This window comes from Phalacrocorax aristotelis, chromosome Z (assembly GCF_949628215.1).
Source record: "Phalacrocorax aristotelis chromosome Z, bGulAri2.1, whole genome shotgun sequence".
Lineage (NCBI taxonomy): Eukaryota > Metazoa > Chordata > Aves > Suliformes > Phalacrocoracidae > Phalacrocorax > Phalacrocorax aristotelis.
In genome coordinates, this window is record NC_134311.1 from 44213998 (window position 1) to 44240509 (window position 26512).

Genomic DNA, 26512 nt, shown 5'->3' on the forward strand with positions numbered 1-26512 from the left:
TATACCCTGTCTGACATGCTCAATGATTCCTAGCAACAACCAAGCCCAGTAGCAATTCACAGCAGTGATAATGTAGAGCACATAGTATGTATGTGCAAGGTCCTGGGGCATTTTGCACTTCCAGTCAGCTTATCTCACTCTGCAATCATCAGTACCTTTCAAATATTGCTTTTCTATCTGGCTTAGCAAAAGTGAGCTCAATATCATTCGCACACAAATCAGTGGCAGTTCCAGATGTTTCCTAGAAGACATTTATGGCCCTGTGTGGACCACTGAGGTAATTTTTAACCTCTGGGAGAGGCACCCTGGTATAGAGTTCACAGCAGTACTAGCATATACACAGATGAAGAGGTGAAATTTGAAGGCAGTAGAAAACAAAAGCTGCTTTCTTCTCTAAGACACAAGGGGATCAACTACTTTTGTTAATTCTGTGATTCTTTCCTAAATTGCTATCATTTCATCTTTGAATATTATGGGCTTCTGCTGATACCTGCAGCTGCTAACCAACCCACTGGATCAAGGCTTTGAAGTACAAATGTTTGGAGATAGCCAAATGTCAGATGCCTGGAAGCTTCCCACATGGAAGGATTTTGGAGAACCCCTGACTGTCAGGAAGTTTTTATTTCAATGGGAAGGCCCTTCAAGGGAAAAATATACTTCTGTTTCAGCTGTGGGAATAAAAAGCCAGCAGCTGCAGAACTTCTCACTCCCACCTCTGCTTTCATGCAAGAGAGTTTAAGCATTGACTCATGAACAACCACATAACCTTGGGTGGTAATTTCTTTTCTCCTGGATGAAAAATGAACACAATTCTAACGTCCAAATAATTTATAGGGTAGGAAAGATAGAATGTTCACTCTCTAGGTTTTGTTTGTATTTTTAATGTGCATATTAGGGCAAAAAATGTCTACGCTGAGGTGGCTTAAAAGCCACTTCAGGTTTCCATCAGAAGGTCACTGCCTGGTGATTGCAATGTTAGATGCTCTTCTGCCCTTACTTCTGGGTGAGAAAAGGTGAGTTGAGGAGAGATTTGGCTCTTCTTTGAGATCAGTAGTTAGGCTGAACATGCAGCATCTTACAGCTAGACATCCTGAGGGCTAAACCAAGGCAGGTTGCTACCTGCCAGGAACTGAAAATACATTATCCATGGGTTAGTTCAAAAGATTTTTCCATTCATGAAAAATTTACCTGTGTTTAAATGTTGTACTATACAGAGTAACTGTGTAGTTACAGACCATGTGAGTTAATGCTCTTGGTCTTCCAACTGTTCATCAGAACAGACAGAATGTATATTAACTAAAATTTTAAATACCAGAGCAGTGCATGTAGTGTGAGAACAGACAAATGACGTCACAGATAAATATGGTCTCATCATCAAACGCAGTTTTTGCAAGATGACATCTATGGGCCAAGGAGATTTCCATCACTGCAAACATCTTCATAGTACAGTTTCTCCATCTAAGCTTTCCTTGTTCTTTTCCTGGCTGCCTCCACCCACATGTAAAAATCAGACATCTCTATCCCTTTCTATTTTTTTGTGGAGTACATTAAAGAGAATTCAGAAGTCTAAAGGAGGGCTGAATTTAATTATTTTCATATATTTAAGTCATTATGTTTCATTTCTGAAAACCATACCTGCCTCATTTGGCGGAAGAGCTGTGTTTAGTTCTCCCCAAATGAACATTTCCATGCTATGTGCATTTTAGTTTTGGGCTGAAGGGGAAGGAGATGGGAAGAAAATCAGTTCATTACACAGTCATTATTTCTTGCAGTATTTTCCACTGAGGAACCCTCTTCAGCTGGCAGATTCAGACAATATTGGATACTGACATATTTGGAAGATGGGGTCCTTAAGCACTGATTATTTTTATGCTTTGAACTGTTATTTGTTTGGCAAGGTTAGAGGTTTTTTGGACCGAGTCCTTTGAATTCTGGTTTGGCAATGAATGGAGGCTGCTTTCACAAACCTTTTGCAAAGTGCAGTTGGAAAGACTTACACCATGGCTTGTTGTGTTACTGATTAAAATAGCACTATTTTTTTCAGAGGGTTTTCTGGTAGCACTGTCTGTGGTAGCAAGTAAAACTGATCTATTAATATTTGTGATCTAAACTCCTCCCTCTGGAAGCTTTTTTCTTTCACCTGGTCCTGTCAGAACTTTACCAATAGCACCAATTTGTCACAATAAAACGACATGCCTAGCAGCTTCTTCTGATTCATCAAAATCCATTTGCAAGCTTCTGTTTTGATTGGAACAGAACGAAAAACACACAGCTGCTTCAGTAAGTGAAACTTTCAGCCTTTGTGAACAGCTGGAACTCTTGAAATAGTTACAAGTTAAGTACTCTTAAAATTACAACGAAGTGAAAGATACAGAATTGGCACAAGTCCATTGGAAATACTTCGCCTGTTTAGACATTGGGCACTTGAAAGTTCAATTTTTTGTATCCTAAGAAAGATGATGCTTTAAAGCCTTCTGATTCTTTGAGGCATTCAGGCATTAAAGTTAAATTACTGGGCATTGTGTTTCTTGCAAGGGGACCATTGTTGACTCTCCATGTCATGAAAGGCAGATAGAGATGAGGATGTAACATCCAGAAGTAAGCATTAACAGAGTGCTAACTTCCAGGCATGGATGCTGAGTACCACAGTGTGTGCAATGCATGCAGTAGGTAATATCAGAGGTCAACAGCAATGTTAACAGGTCTCTCAGAAATAACTTCATCTGCAGTCTACAAAGGAGGTAGAGGAAGGAGTCTTTTTGACACAGACTCTGCATAGGAATTATCTTTAGGGCCCTGGCCTTCAAACACCATTGCTTCTCACCTGCATCATGCAGACAACTTTAGAGAGATGTTGGATCTAGCTGGTTGGATGGCCAGTGGCAACCATACTGTATACAGAACTAGGAGAGCATCCATATGCTGCTTAGACACAGGAAGTTGTGTACAGCAGTTAAGAAGACAGTCTGTTCCTTCTTAAATTTATTGTCTCAGTTACCATCAATATTTATGTACATACATGTGTTTGGTATTTGAGTAACAGAAATAACCCTCCCCTGGTTCTTTACACCTTTTAATGTTACATTATATAAGAGGACTGGGCTGACATGAGGCACATGGACAAAGGGCAAATGGAGGCAGTATTACTCCCTGGCAGTCTGCAGTTCTGGTCTATGCTTCTCATGGTAAGGCAGTGTTATTCATGATGGTCATTTGCCACTTCTGTAATAAAGCAGTGAGTGGATTCAGTGTATAAATTAGATATAGTCATTATTGTTTCTGGCAAGGAGATTTTTGAGCTTCTGCGAAAGCAAGGAAGAAGTAGAAAAGGAGCAGTTCCAGTTAGGATATGACTCTGGAATTAGTCTATGATGAAAAACAAGGTTTTATGCTATAATTGCAACCATTCTGTTCATACCTTGCAGTTAGCCACCTCTATGGATTTGGACTGATGGACGCTGAAGCAATGGTGATAGAAGCAGAAAAGTGGACAACAGTACCTCCACAGCACATGTGTGTGGAGAACACGGATCGGCAAATCAAGTAATACGTGCTGCCAAAACTCTTGCTGGCATAAACTTATGGAAAGAAATTGGCTATAATTTACCCCTCCCTTGCATTGCGTATAATGCGTCATTTTGTAAACTATACTGGGGATCTCTGTCACATTCACAGACATCAGGTCATTTGCCTGTAAAGGTTGTTCCCTTGGAAAAAGGCCCTAGTTTAAAAAATGCCCCAGAAGCTGAAGGTGTAAAACAAGCTAGGTGTATAATGATTGATTCTGTTATAAACAATGCACTGAAGAAGAAGGTTTGGCTGAGTGCACTGCAGTCACCTTTGTAAGATGAGTTCAGACTTATCAGTCCAGGATCTAACACACAAATACTGTGATCATCAAAATACTGCATGATATTGTCTCTTTTAAACAGTATCAAGAGTCTCCAGCTCAGAGGCTAAGTTTAAACTGCTTTACACTTGCTAGGGTAGGGTGTCTATAGAGCTAGGCTTAAGAACAAAATTCTGTATGTGCACTTTGTGGATACAGAAACAGCATCAGTCATAAGGCACACTTCCAAAGCATTAAGATTATTGTTTGATAAGTATGCTTGATAGGCTCAATCCACAACTGGTATAGTCTGCAAGGATGTTGTGCCAATTTAAACCAGCTGAGTCAGATTTCATTTAGTACAGTTATCATGTAATACTTGCTATTACGTAAGCAAGGTCTATGGCTATGCCAGACATTTCCTGGGGCTTACGAACCAGCTGTGATCCCATGACAAGCCCAACAATCCTCATCTGGCCACTAATCCACAAAAATGCTCTGTCCCAAAGGCTTATTCCTATTACAGGTTTTTCACTGCCCTCTTTTATTATGTGTCCATGCCTAACAGAAAGCCAGGTAGTTGCCATTAGCTACAGTAAAATAATGACCCAGTTTCAGCTAGGAGGTAAGTGTTAAAACTAAGGGTTATAGGCTGCTGACTTCTCAGAAACAATTGTCTAACGCTGTCATTCACTACTAAGCAAAAAAGATGTGGTTGTCTTATTTTATAGCACAAGCAAGAAATGCTGATGTTGTTCAATATGATTATATTATAGAACAATACGACCTGACAGCGTTGTCCGTTCAATTTACAAAGCCACTGGCTGTTCAGATAATCCTAACCACCATGTGATCTACTTGGAGCATGTCGTTGTGCGCATCACTATTACTCACCCTCGACGTGGAGACTTGGCAATTTACCTAACCTCTCCTTCTGGAACTAGGTCACAGCTCTTGGCCAACAGGTAAAGTACAACAATGCAGCTTCACAGTCCAGTCAGCATGCAGAGCCTGCTCTGAGGCTGCAGCATCAGCAAAGAACAGTTAAGTCATTACAGTAGGTTCACTGGCAGACACAGGCTAATTGTTTTTTCTGAGAGATGGGGTGAGTGAAGTGCAAATGAATTTGAAGATGGCAACCTCTGTCTTTGTCAGTAGAAAAAGGCTGTAAAGCTGTAGAAGGGCATCATCTCCAAAGCAAATATTAGTCAATTTCATTAGTCTTGTGTGGCTCACCAATTATTAGATGGCTGGAAAATGTGAAGAAACTGGTAACAGTCTCAGTGTTACAGAAGGAAGCTAAATGGAAGTGTGTTTCTACATACTACTGGAATTTATGTTTCATTTTTCTCCTTTTTTTCCTGTGTTTACTAGTAATAAAAATCAGAAACGATAGTAGTTCTCTACTACTGTTACCTTCAAGCTTTGCTAGTATGGTTATGACTCTTGATGTTACCAATTTCCAAATCCTTTTTTTCCCTTTGCATGTTGAAGTAGTATGCTCAACCCATGCAAGGCTTCTAGTAGGACAATACTGAGCAGTTGCGCTAGTACTATGAAATTAATGGGTCTATTTGAAAATAGCCTATTAACATTTTTAGAAGTCAGCCATATCCTTCATCCCACAGATTTGCAATGTATACTTGCTTTTGCCTTTCCAACAACTTTAACATTGACCATTAAGAAAGAGCAGTCCTTCTTCTCATCCTGTCACCTCTGTGTTATGTTCTTGGAGAAACTGTGACACTTCATCAAATTGTCTCTTTTTCTGCAGGCTGGACTCAAACAAGTATCTCTTTATCCAGTGCACTATTTCCAACATTAGTGCAATTTCAGTCCCCTGGAGATGACATGCATCATTAGTATCTGTGCTCAGCAAACTGAAAGACTTCCCAGTGATATTTCCATTTCTCTGGTATACTAACAGAAATTTTCTTGGAAGAAAACACTGACAGTCCTTCCCAGATAAATCTTGCTAAATCAGTGTTTAAGAGCACTGCCTCCTACCAGAGATGGTTAAAGCATGAAGAAACCCCAGAAACCTTCTCAAAGTCTACCCCATTTCAAAATGTGCAGATAAGCTACAGTTACAATAAGAAATGCTTCTGTACTTCTCCAACTGGCTAGAAAATCTTCCTGATGGGGCCACAGTATGATAGGGAATTTTTTTTTCTTGGAGACTAGCAGATTCAGATGACTGCCGTTCTGCTGGACACAGAACGTGGCTCCCACACAAAAGCTGATGTGAACTGATGTTATATATATCTCAGAAACAACAAAAGCTGCCATGCGTCAAACCTATATTTTAAGAACTCTTCTGCTGTCCCACTTAAGCCTTCACAGGCTTATATCCCCAGTCCTACTCTTCAGGCCTTTTAATGAATTGGGAGTGGCCTGATTTCCAAGCTGCTTCATCATCCACATTTCCACAGCCAGATTTGCTGATAGAGTGACTGCCTAGCCCTGGAGGCTTGTGTGTGTTCCTGTACCTCAGTGGTAGGACTTATCTTTCCTCTTGAAAGGAAGGACCTGTTTTGGAGACAGGTGGAGGTCAAATGGACTTTGTTCTGATTGAAGTGTGAACCCACATTTTCATTAGAGATTAGGTTAATTTAAAAGAAAAGATATACTGGAAAGACTCTTCAAGCTGTAGACATTAATTCATCAATGGAGAGAATGTTGTTCTGGAATTTTGGGGCAGTCTAGAATATCTCATGTGCTGCATTACAAGTGTTGACAGTGCCTTGCTGATAAAGCACCTGGGCACACACATCTATATATCTCCCTGGAATAGTGAATAAAGAATTTGTCCTCTGCTAACCAGTGCAGAAGGAGACCTCTACCCTCTAAGCAGTTATAAAACAGGCTTGTGTTTTTCTGTCAGAAGAAATTCTTCTGTAGTTTTGTATTCCATTTTCATGCAGCAGTTCTTCAAAAAGAAAAAAATTAGAAGTCCTCCAACTAGGTATCCAAACAAAACAATCTTGTGTAACCCAGTGGTCTTAACACAGCTAACTTTTGGCTCTAGGCTTTCATGTCTTGCAGCTGACTCACAGCAAGTGGGAGATAAAGCGATTCCAGTATTCACAGTTCACCTCTGGTGATGACTGGTATGTGGAATAAGTACAAAGTTTAATTCTATCAGCTGCTTTGTAACCCCTGCACCTTAGAAAGTAATTACTTTCTGTACCTGTGGTAGAGAGACTGCAAATGTATGTATTAAAATAAGGTGATGATCAGCTCTTTCTTATTGTATACTTTCAGAAGTATACTTTCAGAAAACAAAGAAACCTGAAAGGCCATTTATTGTTTTGCCACCTTCCAAAAAACAACTTATTTGTGACAGAGCGAATATTCAGTTGCACTAGAAATTCCCCTCCCGTGCAAGCTTCAGAGATATACTGACTTGCCAGTCACATCTGGCTGAAACAAACAACTCTGGGCTACTACTATTAAGGAATTAAGGAAGTATGCAAAATCTACATCTGAAATACCTAACATCTTCACAAGCCCTTTCTTAGGGTAAAGTGAGGCACATGAGCACAGTAATTTTCAAAATGGTATTTCAAGGCTTCTTTTGTTTGGTCTTGCTGGAAGAAGTCTTACAGCTTAGTGGTCTTGCAATTAGTAGTATACTGTGTGTTGTTGAGTATATATATATGTAGCATCATGTTATAAAATAAAACATGGAATAGAAGTGTTGTTACTCACTAATATGAGAATCTAGTTTTGAGGCATTTGATTTTTAAAGTATTATTGATGAGGGCATCAAAATAAATGCATGCAAGTACAAGTAGCATGCAGGGATGCATTGGCAGCAAGTGGTCTGGGTTTTTTTTCTATAGGCAAAGGTCCCAGAGACTGTTGTACATTGCTACTACCTGACTGAGACGCTTTTCTCAGACATCCAAGACCTTTTAATGCACACGTACATGATTAATGTCAGCAATACCAGCTGGTTTTACTGAATCTAGGGAAAACCTCATTGCTTTACCATTACTCATCTGGATTTAATTTTAAACAGTTTGCTGGTAAAATGTCTTTAAAGTGCAAAAGGTATATTTTACACATGTGCACTTCTTCTCCACCAATTCTGGAAGAAGAGTCATTGTGTAGTTTCTGGTGCATTGACAAGTAGGTCCCTCAAGGCAATATCTGGCCTTTTTTCTGCATATTTTATCCTTAATGCTGGCATACCCTAAAATGACTTCAGTAAGAAAACTTGTTAGTCAGAGGCTATGTGGATTCCTTTGCAGGCATTTGGTGGATTACACTGTCACTGGCTTGAGCCTCATGTGCATTCTTCAAAAACTGCTTTACAGGGAACATCTGCTTTGTTGTTTGGAAAGTACTAAACATGATTACATTGGATGTACTGCAGCAGAGGAAAATACAGGCTTGGAAAGTGCTGGCTGGTGTGAGGATGAGGCTACAGTTAAGTCCAAAGGGGAACAGTATCCCCTTTTTAAAAACAGTTGGCCATTGGATTTGGCAGCATGGGTTTCTGAGTTTTTGAGATGTACCAAGGTCAGTTCTAACAGAGAGTCATTATAGGGGGGTGATGGAGGAGAAGCTAAATAGAAAGAGGATAGAATACGTAAACTTAGGACTTGTTTGTCTCGCACTGAAGTCATGGCTTGTTTAATTCTTGCCCTTTAAATTTAAAGCAGCTGCTGCCATTTGAACTGCGTAACTGAAATTTTTTAGCCACGTGGTGGCAAGTTTCCAGGCCACTAGCTTCCTACGCTTATATGTCACTGACATTAATAATAATTCTGTTCAGTAACAAAAGGAAGTATTTTCATTACCATCTTTTTCCTATCATGAAACCTTAGATAATCAGTAAGTTTTAATGAGACCCTCCTCTGTGGGAAACTCTTAGATCAAAAACAATCTTACTTGCTAGTTTGCTTCATAAAAAGTCTTGGTATTCAGAAGCAGAGGAAACCTTTCCTTTAGAGGAGCACATTTTAATTTCTGGACCAGTCTGTTTTACATCTTTATTGCAGTTTACACATTATACTCTAATAACAAAACCAACATCTTATGCATCCAAATATGATTAAAAGGATAGGGTCACAGTGATTTCACTGTTGCAGTAACTGAAAGGATACTGTGGTGGTGTTATTAAGTCTTAAGTCCAGGATGAACAAACAATAATCCTGTGCTTGTATTATGTCTACAGGACATAGCTGTCGGAAAACTAGTTCTCCCAACTCATACTTGCTGTGTTTTATTCTGTTCAGGTTGTCTTTTGTCTTTTTTTTTTTTTTTTGGAGAGGGTTGAATAGACAGCCCACTACCCTTCTACCACCCATTCTTTGAACTGCAATTGCAATGTCAATACCTCTAAAAATCCTTTCTTTTCTTATACCCTGGCAGCATTAGCAGTAGATAGGGTGGGGAACTCTGAGATACTACAGACACAACATCAATTTAAATAAAAAGTGAACACTACCCAGCTCCGCAAACAAGACTAATGGGGTTTATGTACAAAAGAGAGTAAATAAATGCATGTAAGTTACACTAAACGCCATGTAACTCTAAAACTGACCCTAGAACTTGATCAAAGTAAAAAGTGGAAGAAGAATGAAGTGCAACATATCAGAGATTTAGAGTGAGAGATGCCTTTCCTTGATGACTGAGTGTAGTAAAGAATTCATCAGAGATCTGCAGAGTAGGCATGTATTCGCTTTTAGGAATCAATACTTCAAGTTCAGTTTCAGTGGAAAGTTAGAACCCATGATTATTGGAAGTGGGGGAGACATAGTGACAAAGGATGAGGAAAAGGCTGATGTCCTTAACACCTTCTTTGCCTCAGTCTTTAATAGTAAGACCAGTTGTTCTCTGGGTAACCAGCCCACTGAGCTGGAAGACAGGGACAGGGAGCAGAACTAAGCCTCCATAATCCAAGGGGAAATAGTTAGCAACCTGCTACACCACATAGACACGTACAGGTCTATGGGGCCGGATGGGATACACCCAAAGGTAGTGAGGGAGCTGGCAGAAGTGTTCACTAAGCTACTCTCAATCATTTATCAGCAATCCTGGCTAACTGGGGAGGTCCCAGATGATTGGAGGCTTGCCAGTGTGACACCCATCTACAAAAAGGGCCAGAGGGAGGACCAGGGGAGCTACAGGCCAGTCAGCCTGACCTTGGTGCTGGGGAAGGTTATGGAGCAGGTCATCTTGAGTGCCATTGCAAGACAACCAAGTGATCAGGCCCAGCCACCATGGGTTTATGAAAGGAAGATCCTGCTTGACTAACCTGATCTCCTTCTGTGACAAGGTCACCCGCTTAGTGGATGAGGGAAGAGCTGTGGATGTTGTCTACCTATACTTTAGTAAAGCCTTTGACATTGTTTCCCACAGCATTCTCCTGGAGAAACTGGCTGCTCATGGCTTAGACAGGTGTACCCTTTGCTGGGTAAAAAACCTCACTGGGTGGCCGAGGCCAGGGAGTTGTGGTGAATGGAGTTAAATCCAGCTGGCAGCTGGTCACAACTCGTGTTCCCCAGGGCTCAGTACTGGGGTCATTTCTGTTTAATATCTTTATCAATGATCTGGATGAGGGGATCGAGTGCACCCTCAGTAAATTTGCAGATGACACCAAGTTGGGTGGGAGTGTTGATCTGCTTGAGTGTAGGAAGCCCTCTGTAGAGAGGGACCTGGACAGGCTGGATTGATGGGCCAAGGCCAGTTGTTTGAGATTCAACAAGGCTCAGTGCCTGATCCTGCACTTGGGTCACAACAACCCCATGCAATGCTACAGGCTTGAGGAAGAGTGGCTGGAAAGCTGCCTGGTGAAAAAGGACCTTGGGGTGTTGGTGTGCCCAGGCAGCTGAACATGAGCCAGCAGTGTGCCCAGGTGGCCAAGAAGGCCAACAGCATCCTGGCTTGTATCAGGAATAGTGTGGCCAGCGGGAGTAGGGAAGTGATGGTGTCCCTGTACTCGGCACTGGTGAGGCCGCACCTTGAATGCTGTGTTCAGTTTTTGGCCCCTCACTACAAGAAAGACACTGAGGTGCTGGAGCATGTCCAAGGAAGGGCAACAAAGCTGGTGAAGGCACAAGCCTTATGAGGAGTGGCTGAGGGAACTGGGGTTGTTTAGTCTGGAGAAAAGGAGGCTGAGGGGAGACCTTATCGCTCTTTACAACTACTTGAAAGGAGTTGGCCTCTTCTCCCGAGTAACAAGTGGTAGGACAAGAGAAACGGTCTCAAGGTGCACTGTGGGAGGTTTAGATTGGATATTAGGAAAAAATATCTTCACTGAAAGCATTGTCAAGCATTGGAAGGTGCTGGCCGGGGAAGTAGTTGAGTGACCATCTATGGAGGTATTTAAAAGACGTGGAGGTATTTAAAAGCTGTGGTGCTTAGGGACATGATTTAGTGGCAGACTTGGCTGTGTTAACATTTGGACTTGATAGTCTTAAAGGTCTTTTCCAATCTGAACAATTCTATGGTAATAGGATTCTATGATTCTAAGTTTGACTTATTTTTCTATAGTCAAAATGGTAGTGTTGACAAGTGTGTAAGGACATATTTAGAAGCTAGCTAAATGTCTCAGCTTCTGAGGTCCGTACTGAACCAAATAGAAAAGAGAGGAGCTGTTTAAGACAGGCTGAGGAAGAATGCCTACAATTTCTACTTCCTGCATATAGTTTTGCTCTAGCTTCTATAGTGAGAATGAATTCATCTCTTCCTAGTCTTATTAAAATGAGCCCCACTTCAATCTTACTACAATGCTTACTACATTGAGTTTCACTTGGAATGAACTGGATTGTGTGATGACAGTCAGTGTCCTCTACTGCTCTTACCCTAATCAGATGTCCCTAGGATAGGGTAGGAGTAGTATGCATATATGGCGCCAGGTTCATTCATGCTCTTGCATTAGGATTTCTGCCAGTTTAGGGTGAGTATTCTGAAAGTTTACTGCACAATCATAAGAAAGAACATGCATCTTTTAAGAAGATAGCTGTAAGTATCAGTCAGTCCACTGGCTGACCAGTGTGATGTGTGGAGCTCAGCAGGGTGACATGGGTATATATCATGATGGAGCATTTACTGCTGATATCCGTAGTACCTGGGGACAATGTATCTGTATCTAAAGATGATGGTTGCTGTACTATGCATTTCTTCATGCTCACAGGCACTGTTCCCTATTGTCCATGCTACTCCTTTCCAAAAAACATCATGGCAGCTCAAAGATCTCCATTGCTTCATAAAATTGACTGTGATGACCAGAAGTAAAATAGAAATTTAGGAAAAAAAAAAGTGTATGCATACATTTTAAATACATCTTCTTTAGATCCACATGCAGAACCTATAAGTGATCTTCCCAGACACATGTAGGTGAGAAAGCTTCTGAAGTGCCTGTATGCTCTCTGACCATTTCTTTTTTTCCTGAATACTTTAGTGTAGGTGGGCAGGTGGCTGAAGGTTTGGTTAAGTCAGTTTGGGCTATCTGCAGTTCCTCAGGGGCTACCTCTCTCACAAGGAGCTGATGGTTGAACCCTGTGGAGAAGAGCTGCTCTAAGAAGACTAGCTGACCAACGCATTTTCAGGTGCTCAGCTCAGGAAGGCACTCTGTACTCTTTTCAAACTGTAAAGCTCGCTAGAAGTCATGTGGCCAATTAGGCTGGTTGGCAAGGACCTGTCAGCCTGTCAGGCTACCAGTTTAGTAGGCTGGAGCATATCATAAACTAGGACTGGTACTACAGAGGAGAAAATAGCTTTCTCTTGCCCACACTCCACTTCAGCCACACCATCAGCCAGTGCAGGGCTTCCTGGCTCTGAATGTGGTCAGTTCAATATACAAGCATGGCTGTCAGTCAGGTGCAACTGCACCTTCTGAGATGAAGAAAAAAGGTAATTTAAAAAACCCTCCTTTTCTGTTTTTACCTTTTATTGTTCATGATGGGTGATGGTAGTGTTACCAAACAGATCCCCCACCCCCACTGTTTTTTCTCACATGAAATTAAGAATTAAAACAAATTGAAACAACTTTTTCTGAGCATTTAGGAATTTAGAGATTCTTTGCTAAAATGCTGACACTCTTGACTTTTTGGTTTTTTAACGCTAGTAGATTTAACTGTGAGAGGCTGGCCTTATTGGAATTCCCAATTCCAAGGTTTCCACTTTTGAATTCCAGGAAAGTGGCTAACTATCTTCCTCTGGATCTACAATTTGATTACAGATTAATATTTCAGCTTGAAGTTATATTCTTAAATGGAAAGGTGATGCAATTTCTAGGCTGAAGTGATGGAGGTGAGAGGCCAAGGCTCTTGAATTTGTTTTTAGGTACTAATTATTTTACTCTGCACTCTGTAATATATATATTCTTACATAGACCCACATATGGCATATCATGAGTATATCATAAAATTTCTCAGAGAGAGGAGTCATTTTTAAATGTAATACTATTTGTTGTAAGTAGCGGCCCATAATTAGTTTCTCTGGATATAGTCAGTCATGTAGCCACATCCACCCTAACTTGAATGTCCTGTTACTGAGTGAGGTCACCTGAGTAATTGAATAACAGATCTGGCATTCTGTTGTGGTTATGTTAACAAATAAGTTATAAAGCTTCAAATGCTGTTACTCACTTTGGTACTTAAAAGCATGTTATGTGCATGAGCTCAGAGGTTGTAGTTGTAGATGATCATGGTCATAAAAATTATCAGATTCTTCTAATAATCTTGTTTAACTTTTTTAATCTATAATAACCTGTAATAGTCAACTAACAATTCATGAGTTCATATACTAATAAATTACTAGTCCTTGATAAGCTGTGTTTAAGTGTGTCCTTAATATGAATTTTCACTCTGTATCAATCTGACAAATAGCAAAATCAATTAACTGTCTAGACTGGCTCTGTGCTCCTGATAAGATCCTATTCCATATGTATTTCTTTCTGGACGAGGAAAAGTACACCTGAACATTTGATCATTTCATTAATTCATTTAACACCACTGAAAGGGAAATCCATGTACTTACTGCCTCACAAGTTCTTTGATTTAAGAGTTTAGTGCATAGGCAGAGCAACACAAAAACACTTGGACCACTGAATATGTATAACATACACATACAGACAGCCTCAGAGTCAGTATCTTTCTACTTTTTTTAACTTTTCTTTTGATCTGTCTGTAGCTTTTTGACTCATTTGTAGAATCCTTTTTAGAAGCACAGTTCATACATTAAAAGATTGCAATTTAAACTTTACTTTATAAAATTCAAATCTTTCCCAAATAAGTAAAATAGGCAATTTTCTACGAGATAATATTAAGGGATTTTCCCCATTTCCATAGATGGAGATATGAAAGCATCCACAGCATATTTTAGGTAGAGGTGTGTCATGGTTCAGCCCCAGTCGGCCAGCTAAACACCACGCAGCTGCTCACTCACTCCCCCCACCCCTCTGGGATGGGGGAGAAAATCAGAAGAGCAAAAGCAAAAAAAAAAAACTTATGAGTTGAGAACAGTTTAATAATTAAAATAAAATAATAATTATTATTACAGTAATAAAAATAATAATATAATACAAAGGAAAAGGGAAAAAGGAAAAAAAAAAACAGAAAAACAACCGATACAACCACTCACCACCCACTGACCGATGCTGCCGGTCCCTGAGCTGCAATTGCTGCTTCCCTACCCCAGCCAGCTCCTCCCAGTTAACATACTGGGCATGATTTTACATGATATGGAATATCATCCCTTTGGCCAGTTTGAATCCACTCTCTTAGCTGTGCTCCCTCCCCTCCCAGCTTCTTGTGCACCTGGCAGAGCATAGAAAGCTAGAAAAGTCCTTGACTAGTACAAGCACTACCCAGCAACAACTAAAACATCTGTGTGTTATCAACATTGTTTTAATACTAAATCCAAAGTACAGCACTGTGCCAGCTGCAGTGAAGAAAATTAGCTCTATCCCAACTAAAACCATGACAACTTGTTTTTATATAGCTATGGCAAAGTCATAAGGGATTTTTGTCTCTTCATCCCAAAATTACTTAAAAGAATGATGAAATATTGAAATGGAATTCTGACAGCAATTTAAAATTCCAGAATGTGACAAACGTGCTTAAACAAAAAGTACTATGGGAAATATTGGACTAATTGCAGTAAAAACAAACAGCAACTTATGTTTCTATGTATGTGAATGGAAGCCCAAGTGAATACAGAATTTAAAATATTACTTACAGTATACATTACTTACATAATACTATATAATACTATATATATATATAATACTATATAATATATAATATATAATATATATAATACTATATGTAATACTAGAATAATGCCACAATGACAAAGAAGAAAATTTCTGCCTTGATGGATTGACAGGGAGTTTAGAAAGTAATATATTAGTTATCAGCAAAACACACTAACTGTTGGGAATAACCTACATGACTTAAATTGAACATACCCACATGCAAACACTGGGTAATAACTGCGTAATAATTTCTACCTTTTCAGTAACTGTTGTATGCCATGTGTTTGTGAGATTTGCTGTTTTCAAACAATTGATTTAACAGTGACATGAAACAGGCCAATCTGCTCTATATATATATTCACACACGTACGCTCACACACGCAGGCACAGAACTGGATCAGAAGAAAAACTCACCCAATTATCAGTGAAAATTAAGCCCAATTCTAAATATGTATCTATATTTTAATTTTATGTTATCAACAGTAATAAAAAAGAGTACTATTATAGGCATTCATTTAAAATGGCAAAAGGTTGCACAAATGAGACTGTGGAAATCAGCTTTGGGCTGAGTCCTATAAAGTACACCAGGCATGCAGGTCCATAAAGGTCCTACTGAAGTAACTGTGGATATGCAGTACTTGCCCCCATGCATCTGACTGACCAAAGTATTCAGCAAGTAGTATGGCATTTTATTCACATCCTGTGTGGTGATTTTTACCAGAAATTGACACATACTCACAGTGCTAAAAAAGTATCCTGCTTTCCCAATGCTTGCTGAACTTCACAACCTTTTGAGAATAAAGCTTGAAATTAGATTAGAAAATACAGGAATGAATCAAGTGAATGTATAACATCATAATGTTTTTGTAGTCTAATACTAGATTTTTCTCTATTTTATGCAAAAGGCTTTTAAATCTATTGGATTTTTTACTGTAGAGATCTTGTTTTATGAAAAATATGTAAGCATAGCTATTACCAGTAGAATTTTCACACATAAAGACCAAGTTAAAATATGTATGTATATATGTACACATACACGCATATATATGTATATATTTAATATATGCATATATAGTAAAAATAGATATGCATATATGCATGTAGATATATATGCATATATCTATATAGAAATGTATGCACACATATATATGGGTGTATACATACTTGTATTTTTTAAAGCTGAGCTGTGCCGTTTTAGTGGAGGCAACAGTCTTGATTAGAGTGGACCTTCCATCAATATCTCTGGTGTACCAGGCAACACACTGTGAGTACTGAATGAAAGTGTAAACTCTTGTGTCTTTCCAAAATCTCATTAACAAATTCCGGTTTTAGATAGTAAAATGTCTAGCCAGTCCTCCTTCCCTTTACCCCGTGAGATCGGCGTCACATTACAGCCCCTGAACTGGGCCCCCATACTAAAAATTACCATAACCTAGGCCTAAGCTCCAACCTCTTCACCCAAGACCTAAGTAATTAAATTATGGTAATGTAGTTGGTTAGATGAAACCGTCAGATACCATTAGTCTCTCAGGTTTACCCAAACTCAATTCTGTCAACTGTTTGAAGAGAGTGTTACCTTGGTCATTTGAGGATTAAGACAATGTCTCAGTTTCATTTATTTCCTCACAAGAAATCACATATATTGAATTGTTAATATTGTCTTAGTCACTTAATACTTTTTATTGTTCTTACACCCCTTTTAAGTATTCCAATCCAAAGCCAAAAATAAATGTTACGGAAATTTTCCAACTTATGAGTTGTTTGTATTTACATCATGCTGTAAAAGCTATGAATATGCTGTATTGTGTGTACTTTTCACAAGACATATGAATCCTATTAAACGGTATTAGCAATTTTTTTTACAATGAATTATCTTTCCATTCTCTTTTACTTTATGACAAATGATGGCATGTAAAGAATCTCTTCCATCAAAACAGCAACAAACTGTTGAATGTACTTGAAATATGTGTCAGAAAACCATCATAAGTAACATTATGTAAAGGCACAGATGAATGAACTGTCTAATTAGTATATCATTCAAGAGTTTGTAGTCCTGGAGGCTTAGCTCTCCAAATAAAATGGCTCACTTAAAGTAATGTCATGATTTATTTTAGGCTATTTGATCATTCCATGGAAGGATTCAAAAACTGGGAGTTTATGACTACTCACTGCTGGAGTGAAAAAGCAGCAGGTGACTGGATCTTGGAAATCTGTGACACTCCATCTCAGCTGAGAAACTTCAAGACTCCAGGTATGACTCTAACCTTTATTTGGGCTCAGTGAATTCAGAAGAATGCTTGCCATTGCTAATACAGCCTTGACTATTTTCTAACTTTAATTTATAGCTAGAGCATTTTATTGGTTTTGGTGTGAAGGCAGAGCTGAGAAGAGTGTTATTCTTAATTTCAGCTATCAACGCACTCTTCATTTTTATGTTGCTGTTATTTGCCATTTAAGAGACGCAGTTCTCTTTTATTCTGAACTTACTTCTGGTTTCCATGGAGAATATAATCTTCTCAGGGGTAAACTGCCCTCTTTCTTGAAGTCACATGTGTTGCCTCAAAGTATAAAAAGAGACTTTGGCCATTTAGAGCTCCATCATACCAGACATGAATTCTTTAAGCAGAGACAGACCCCTGTATTGTCTGACAGGTTACGAAGAGTCAGTGCTTTAAACAAAGCCAAATCTTCACTAGGCACAGTTTTCAACGAAAAAGATACAAAACTGCATGAAATGGCATGTGTCACATTTGAAAGAAGTTATAGTATATAGTATCTCCATATGCAGGCATCTGGTTTTTTGGATGTTCAATATAGATTTATCAGACAAGTCTTCAGCATGAGTTAGAGCACCACAGTTACTCTGCTGTATTCATATTGCCTGTGACTTTCATGGCTGATATAGGGCCCATATGTACTTGGCCTATATTAGCTATATAGGGCTCAGGGATTTATTTCATGTTGGTTTTCTTTGGGTTTTTTTTTTGTCGTACCCATAAGAAAAAGTGTCATTTATCGGTGAACACTAGAAAATCCCACTATACAAAAGAAAAAAATTCATGGCTTGCTACCACTCATGGGTTGCATTGTGCTCCTGTGTATATGGGCAGAGTGCTCAAGCCTGTCACTCATCCAGTCACAGACTGTGCTCCTAATAAGAATTTTTGAGGCTACAAGACTTTCTTAGGCTTTTCTCCCACAGCACAGTTCAGTTTCATTCACATATTTCAGTATGAGGACTTTGAAAGGAATGAAGATTGAGACAGGGCTTTCAAAGAGACTCATGGGAGTACATACTTACTTCTCTTTGCTCGTTATGAGAGATGAGTATACACTTGCCTTTGGACATACTGAAAATTTAAACCTTAAAACCCATTTTGAAATAGATACATTATACACAGACAAAAATACCACTGTTTATGCATGGATACTGAATGAATATAGTCCTTCCTTCAGAGCCCCACATCAAAGTCAGCGGAAATCCTTTAATAAAAATAATCAAAGGTGAAATATCATTTAAACAAATAATCTAGACTAAAACACATTAGAGAGACGAATTCTACTGCTGTATTCAAATCATTTAACACTAAATCTAAATTAACACTTACTCTGATTGGACAGCATGTCAGAATGCAATAATATTACATTGGAAGTGACAAATCTAATTGATTACCACTTTCTGATAGATAAAAATTAATTATAAGAATTTTGCTATGAAATATATTTAGGACTACAATGACATTAGCAATAGAATTAGTTTCTAATTCAGTGAAATAAAAGATACATTCCATCTCAGACAGCTAACTAAACTCACAAAGCAGTAAGAATTTACTAACTGATTTGCTAAAAATCAATTCTGAATTTTAAGACATAGATGTTAAAGTACTTGAAGCTATAAAAATACATCTTTGTGAACTTAACAATAGGGGATTTTTAAGTATGTTTGTTCCTGAATTAGTGGGTTATTGGAAGTCATTAAAACTATTCAAATGAGCCTCACTAAGTATAAGTACTTTTATTGTTTCTACTACATGAAAAAGCACACACAAAGAAATATTGACTAAAATGCAAACCAAAGTGTTTAAAAGTTTTGAGTTTAAAATAAGAAAAGGCTAGTGTAATAGGGCTTTACATGTAGGTGACTGTTCTAGAAGAATGTTAGTGGTTTCAGTTCTACTTTGTCTAAGAAAGGCCCATGGGTGCTTCTGCCACCAGATATGGAGACTGAATACTTTGTCTTCCTCTTGGTTGAAATTTGGTTTGTTAAGTTACTCACATTGGAATGAAGGCTATGTGCAGTTCACCTGTTCAAGGTAAATATGCCTTTCTGGGAGGCCAGCTAGTCCAATGACTCCTGCAGTTTACAAACTCAGTAGGACTATTCCCATCATGACTTAGAGCAAGCCAGGGCACAGAAGGATACTAATGTGTGAACACAGAGTTGTCCAGTCTCCTTCCTATTCCAAGTGGTGTATACTCCAAAACTGGATTTATACATTTTGCTTTGGACAAAAATGAACACTCATATTTCAAAATTATGACAAAATCTGAGTGCTGATTTTATGCTGCTTAGATAATTTTCCATCTAAAAAATCTGACACACAGATCACCCTTGCTCAGCTGTTGTTGAAACTGATGGAACTGAATGAGAATTTTAGTTCTTTTTTCCTGCTCTTCATTAGCAGAATTCTGTTCTTTTTAATACAGCAGACGGCCAGATAGACAATCTTTCTGCTTTTTAAAAACATTCTTCTGACTGTCTGGCCATCAGATCATATTCTTTTATTGCCTGTCTCAGTTGTCTGCATAACCTGAATATTTTTTTTTAGCATGCTAAACCAGCAGTCAAGGCCCAAATTTTTAAAAGCTGTTAGTTATGGAGTCAGTAAGTCCCTACTGAAGACCAAGATAATCAATGTGATTTTTCAAAATTGTTGAGCAGTGAACAACTTTTTATTAAAGTCTGTGGTAACTCTAGGGTGGCCAGTGTCATGTAAATATCAGCTGTATACTCAAGTGATTAAGCACAGCATTTTGAAAATCTGTATTATCACGCTCAAGAGCTCTGAAAGGAAAAGCCAGCATTGCCAGTGATTCAATTTTCACTTCTTTTTATGTGTGCACTGATCACTTCTTACCATGTTTTTGCAGTGGTGAAAGGTTCTTAGCCGAGTGATGTTAATTGCACCAGTAAATGAAGAACAATGCTTCCAGCACACTAAAAAGGGATATTCAATAAATGTATTCAGAAAAGCAGCCACAGACTTCAAGCAGAACTGTTCAGGGATTCGGGAGGAGGTTTGGGGGTTTCTATAATTTTCAGTGGTTTAGAATTTGAAAGACGGGGTATTAAGCAACAACTAATTAATTTTAAACAGGTTACTGAAAAGAGACTAAAATCAATGATTTTCAACTCCATCTTGCACTTGTTATTCCTGACACAGCCAGGAACATCTCTGGCTTGAAGGACAAGTTAGGGTAGCTCTTCACCTTTGTGTGTGCCAGGACCCATGGTTCATCCAATAGGCATGAAAGAGAGCCACAGTGCAACACATTTCAGCTGTTCCCCTCTTCTCTCTTCCCTGGCACACTCCCTGTACTAAAACCTGGAAAAGAGGTGTCATGGAGCCATTTTGCAAACTGTTCATCTGGGCTATTCTCCAGACATCTTCTACAGCCCTTTTCTGTTTCCAGCTCTACACTTTAAAACCTGTTCCTGCATGCTCCTGTTTTACCTATGTAGTTGTATAGGTCTTACTGATTTGATTTCATTACTTTATGTGTACTCTTTTCAGTGCTACAGTGGCTAATCTCATGGTCTGTTTTCTTTTGCTCCATGAGGACTAAAGTATAAAGAACCAATGCTGGAAGAAAAGGGGCAGTAAGGTCAGGAGATGTGGAGAAAGTAGACCTGCTGTGGAGTAAGCTGATATACTGAAGGAATCCTGCTGGATAGCTTACTCTTAATTTTAACTGCAATGTGAAACAAATAGTGCTTGAGATTGGCTAGATTTTTACACACATTGGGATTTCACAAATGCAGTCTGGTTGTGAATTTGGATCCTGATTCATTGTATACTGTCTAGTAATATGTCCCTAACTTTCTAGAGCTGTGGTTGCCCTCTGATGGAAGCACTCCAGTAACACTCCTTTCCGGAAGGATTTGAAAGTTCCTGCCATATATCAGTGGTGGATAAACCCAACTGTTTGGGTGTGTTGGGGTTAGTCTCCACACTGAACACAACATGAAGTAAACAAAAGGTGCTTAAACACGATTTATGGTGCCTCTCTGGTTTATCACCATAGCCTGCAGTATATCACACTGATATCACCATCATGCCTGTTTCTGGTTTCTGTTGTGTGTGGGTGTTTGTTTAGCTATTGACAGGTCTTATAATTAAGAGCTGCAGTGTTCCTGTAATCAAATAGAGAACAAAGAGCCAACATGTCATCATATCCCTGCATTGGCAAGGTAAACCCACATCTGTTACCCGTAAAGAAATGCAGGGTCCAGTTCATAAAAGTAGTACATGTGATTTCTACATTTCATTCTGTAGAGTTTATGGAGATGGACATGTGCTTGCTGTGAAACACTGTGATATACCCTTTCTCCTATACATACAATACCATACCTCTTTTGCATACTAGATACAAGCAGGGTAAAGGATTATTCTAGCCAAACTAAAGGATGGAATCAGCCAAAAATGGGGAAAGAAAGATTTTGGCTTAAATGTGCACACTTTGTTTATTCCTATGAAAATGTGTCGGTATGTGTATGTACTTAGTTACTGAAATATTTTCATTGTGCAAATTAACCTGCCTTGAGGCAGACTTCATTTATTTGCTGGCAAGTCACATGAATTTTTCCCCTCTCTATTTACTGAACCATTCTTAAAAGGTAACTAAACTCCTGAGAGACCCTGAATTATTCCCGTCGCTGCCCTTTTGCATTGGGTATACTTTCAAAGCACCAATCCTTCCTGCAGTAATGTTAGTACATGCCCTTCCATGGGCGTAAAGTCCAGACACTGTGTTTGAGGAGCATCTCTACCTGTTGTTATTGTTAATGAGTCCTTGCAAATACTTTTTTGTAGTATTCTGTATTTTTACCGGTGTTCAGGAAGAGGTATAAAATTCAATCCTTGGGAAGTTTAGTGATCTTTGGAGCATAAGGATGAAAAGATCTGAATAACTTAGCAAAACACACATTTTTGATTGCATCCAATATATTATGGTCCATATGCTGCAGGAGTGGGTTAAAAGGACAAAGACTATACGTGGAGAATCTGTAGCTTTGAAAATGCTGTAGAGATGATGGCACATCTGGTTAAAAAAGAGCTCCCTGTGTGACTCCTTTTCTAAAAAGTGCCTTTAAGGATCCAGCTGAATCACTCTACAGAATACTGAGATAACTTGATTCCCAGATGTCTATACAGCAAGAGAATATGTGATTTGGGTCTTTTTAATCTAGTAGGGACTAAAGAGCTACATGGCTTTAAGCTAGTGGTAGGAAAAGACAAACTGAAAATAAGGTGCATGCAGTTTTACAGCCACGGTAATTAGCCAGCAGTTTAGCAGCAGGTTTGGTAGATTCTTCATCAGTTAATTTTTTAAATCATGGCTGAATGTCTCTTTAAAAAAAATAATGCTTTGCTTTAGCTGTGAAAAGTTGGAAGCTACTGTGTGAAACCACTGTCATGTGATGTAGTCTCTTGCCTGTAGTTTCTTCTCAAAAACTGAGTATAGAGCAGAGGAAGTTTCATACGAAGTGTAGAATTTTCTGTCCCAGAAAGATTAAATTGGGTTGTCAAAAGACAGAAAGATTACAGAGATTCCCATTTAACCCCAGTATAAAACATTTAAAAGAATTGGGCTATCATCTCTCAGGCAGTAGTTTCGCTTATTGTTGCTTACTGCTTGAAGGATAAATGTAAAAGCAGAGAGATTGTCTGGTCATGTCAATGGAGAATACCAGATGACATTGAGAAAAATACAGAAAATCACTTGTAAGCATCAAAGTAATTTGCTTGCACAGGTTGAAAAAGTCCAAGTGAACAATATGAAAGCTCAAATTATTGAGTATCATTAAAATGAAAGAAGAGGAAGATTGCTTGAATTTAATTTTACATGAAGTATACAAAGTGATTTCCTTGAGTAGAGACATACCTGGATTACAATTCTTTTTAAATTATAGTTCTAAAGGAAGAGTATTTTAACCACAGAACAGCCTCCAAAACAGGTTCTTTCAAATTCAGAAAATAAATGCTCCCTGCTCCTCTGCTTCCTTTCTCCTCTGATGAGAATTTGACATTTACAACTAGCTACTCCAATAGAGTAAAAAATATAATCAAGAGAATAGGATAAGACCACGCTTACATTCCATCTTTTCAAGCACGGATGTGTTTTTTATGCCTCATTACTTTAGGCATTACTTCAGGCCTGAGTCTTTTTGCTCTTTCACCGAATTAATTCACCAGGTAGTAGAGACAGGAAAGTGGAGACTGGAAGTTCACACTTTGTGTCCTGACAGCCTGAACTGATTACTTGATAGACATTTATCTTTTTATTCTTCCACAAAAAAAATACTTGCAGGCAGGCAAACAATTTTTTCTTTCTTCATTCAAGTACTGAGAGAATAAAATGGTAATGATGAATGCAGAAAATGCAGTGCCAAATACAATGAAATCTGCCAAATAATTAGGGCAAATAAATTTCGGGAGGGCACACTGGTGTTCTACCACGGAGATTTTGAAAGTTGTTTCCTGTTCATCAAGATGTGTCCTGTAAGCCAATGAAAAGTAGTCTTGAGTAATAAACAAAATTTACCGCCTTCCTTAAGTCAGAATTCTGAATATAGCTAGTTAGCTAAGAGATCTCAAATAATAATTACTGGATAATTAATGTTCTGAGGGAAAGTGAAATCCAGAGCAGAAACTCTTTGTTGAGTACCATATACGTTTTCCAAATAACCGTATGGCCAAAGGTTTTGTTGTTTATTTTTTATGTGGTGTATGTTTATGTTTATTTTTATGTGGTGTAAACTTTTACTAGACCTACAAGAGGTTGGAATGCAATGAAAATGCTGTGTAAAAATCTGGTTGAAGTATGCTTTCTCAGTTCACAGTGAAGCAGCAATTATACTATATTAAACTGAAGACACTTATTTGAAAAGTAACATCTTCCATACCTACTCACAAAATCATGTTTACATGTGATATGATTTGTAAGACACAGAGAATAGAAATGGTATCTAAAACTAGATTTTAAATACTTAAATTCTAGGCAAATTGAAAGAATGGTCCTTAGTACTGTATGGAACATCCATCCAGCCTTACTCACCCAGAAATGATTTTCCAAAAGTGGAAAGAGTGCGCTCTAGTCCAGTTGAAGACCCTACAGAAGATTATGGAACAGATGACTATTCAGGTGTGTAGATTCATTTACTCTGTGCATTTACTGAATGCATAATAGGTTGAAGGAGTGACATTAGACTCTGCATATGTAAAATGTTCAGTGAAGTGGATTCTTAATTTAGGATCAGAACTACTTGTTTCATAATTTGAAGTTGGATATTTGCATTTCATCCTTATGAGTTTGTAAGCATAAAGTTATATACTTTTAAGCTACACTTAACATACTATGAAAAATGCACTTCTTTACATATAAGTACATAAACATATATATATACATACATATGCACACAAATATATATGAAGAACATTATCTTCTACATCTGTGTTGTTTCTCACTGATCCCTGTAGAAGTTTTTCAACCTTTTCATTGGACTTTAATAGAGTTATATTTTTGGCACTGCAAAATAAGTCAAGTTGGCAGTTTCATGCATGTAATCTAACACTGGAAGCATAACATAGATGGTTAGGGCTGATGAATCTTAAGTATAGCTCCAGCAAGCAAACAGCAGAACAAAGTTTAATTTAGAAGTTTCTGTTACAGTCTCCTGCCACAGCATGTCAGACCTACAGTCCCTATTTTAGATTGAGACCTGCTGAACTCCTCGTTTTGGTAGGTGATATCTCTGCTGTAAAGGTCACTAACTTCTTAAGTTTTTGTTTGAAGCAAACTCTACCTCAAGTTTACCTGAAGTTAGGAGAAATTTCAAGGTGGTTGGCAAACTCAACACATTTGATTCATGAGAGAGCAGTGATCCTGAAAGTTGTAACTTCACCCACAGGCCTTGTTCACCACATAAAGGCAGGAGTTGATGATTTTCTCCTCCCATAGGAGGAAAGACCTATTTGAAAAATGTAAAAATAGAATCATAGAATATTTCAAATTGGAAGGGACCCATAAGGATCATTGAGTCCAACATTAATGTTAGTGAGATGGAAGCAAGTATTAGCCAAGGCTTTTGCAGCATATAGCAGCACAGAGGGAAGTGCATCTGGGCCCTTGGTGGCTGGTTCAGTTGGGTTGTGTTAGCCACTTGGACCAATTGTTACCCAGTCAGTAACCAGAGTAGCCACTGATGATGTTGTTCATCATTTATGTTGACCTGCTTGTTAGAAGTGACTTTGCTAATAATGCCTTGCTATGAATTGCAGAAACCTTTGCATATTTCTGAATAAAATTTGGAATTATGTGTTACTCATTAGGAAAGCACCTTTTGGATCCAGAAATAGTTTCTTATTGATAGATTCTATAGAGGATGGCACACTTACTGAAAATTATAAATCACTATAAATAGTGAAGCCAGGATTTACAGGGTCTTCAGGTGCTAAAAAATCTTTTCTTTTTAGTGGAGCCAAATTATTATTTGGAATTCATATCAAACAAGGAAACAGAGTAATTGCGTTCTGCATTAAAATATGTTTTAAATGAGAAGTTACAATCCTTTCCCCCACTGTATTCTGGTTTTATTACAGGTCCCTGCAATGCAGAATGCAGTAAAGTAGGGTGTGATGGGCCAGGACCAGATCATTGTACTGACTGTCTGCACTACTACTACAAATCTAAGAACAACACACGGTAAAACAAAGAGAAAAAATCTTTACTTTACATAGATTTATTAGTGTATATCTTAACTTCCTTTCCTTTTCTCTTTGCTGCAGCCATAGAAAATTAATTTTCCACTGAACATGACAAATTTTCTTAGGAGTTGAAAAAAAATCCTAGGTAATCAGAATTTTAAGTACAGCCTTCAAACATCCTTCTCTGATTATTTCCTCATCTCTTGATTACTTTTTCATAAGAGGATACATATTATATAACTGTGATAGCTACTACAATTTCTGTGATTGAGTTTGAAAAAGATAGGAAGAAATGTAGATGGCCAAAAATTATACTGTATGACTGTCTGACAAAGCATTTGCCAGTGAGGTAACATATGTTGTAGGGCAATAAATGGAAGAGAAGAGGTAGCTTGATGCAATGGTTTGGAGGGTTATATCTTGAGGGTTGGGCTAGATGATCTTTGAAGGTCCCTTCCAACCCAACCATTCTGTGATTCT

At 38.4% G+C, this 26512-nt stretch overlaps 1 protein-coding gene across 4 annotated transcripts in view; it reads left to right on the forward strand.

Annotated features, from left to right (window-relative positions):
- The window catches only part of PCSK5 (proprotein convertase subtilisin/kexin type 5), a 199425-nt gene that overhangs the window by 162712 nt on the left and 10201 nt on the right, over positions 1-26512 (forward strand). For all 4 annotated transcript variants that reach the window (XM_075078142.1, XM_075078140.1, XM_075078141.1 and 1 more), the window contains 5 exons: positions 3426-3543; positions 4606-4794; positions 17159-17295; positions 24327-24470; positions 25928-26030. In XM_075078142.1, coding sequence (XP_074934243.1) covers positions 3426-3543; positions 4606-4794; positions 17159-17295; positions 24327-24470; positions 25928-26030 — 691 coding nt within the window. The remainder of the gene's footprint in view (positions 1-3425; positions 3544-4605; positions 4795-17158; positions 17296-24326; positions 24471-25927; positions 26031-26512) is intronic.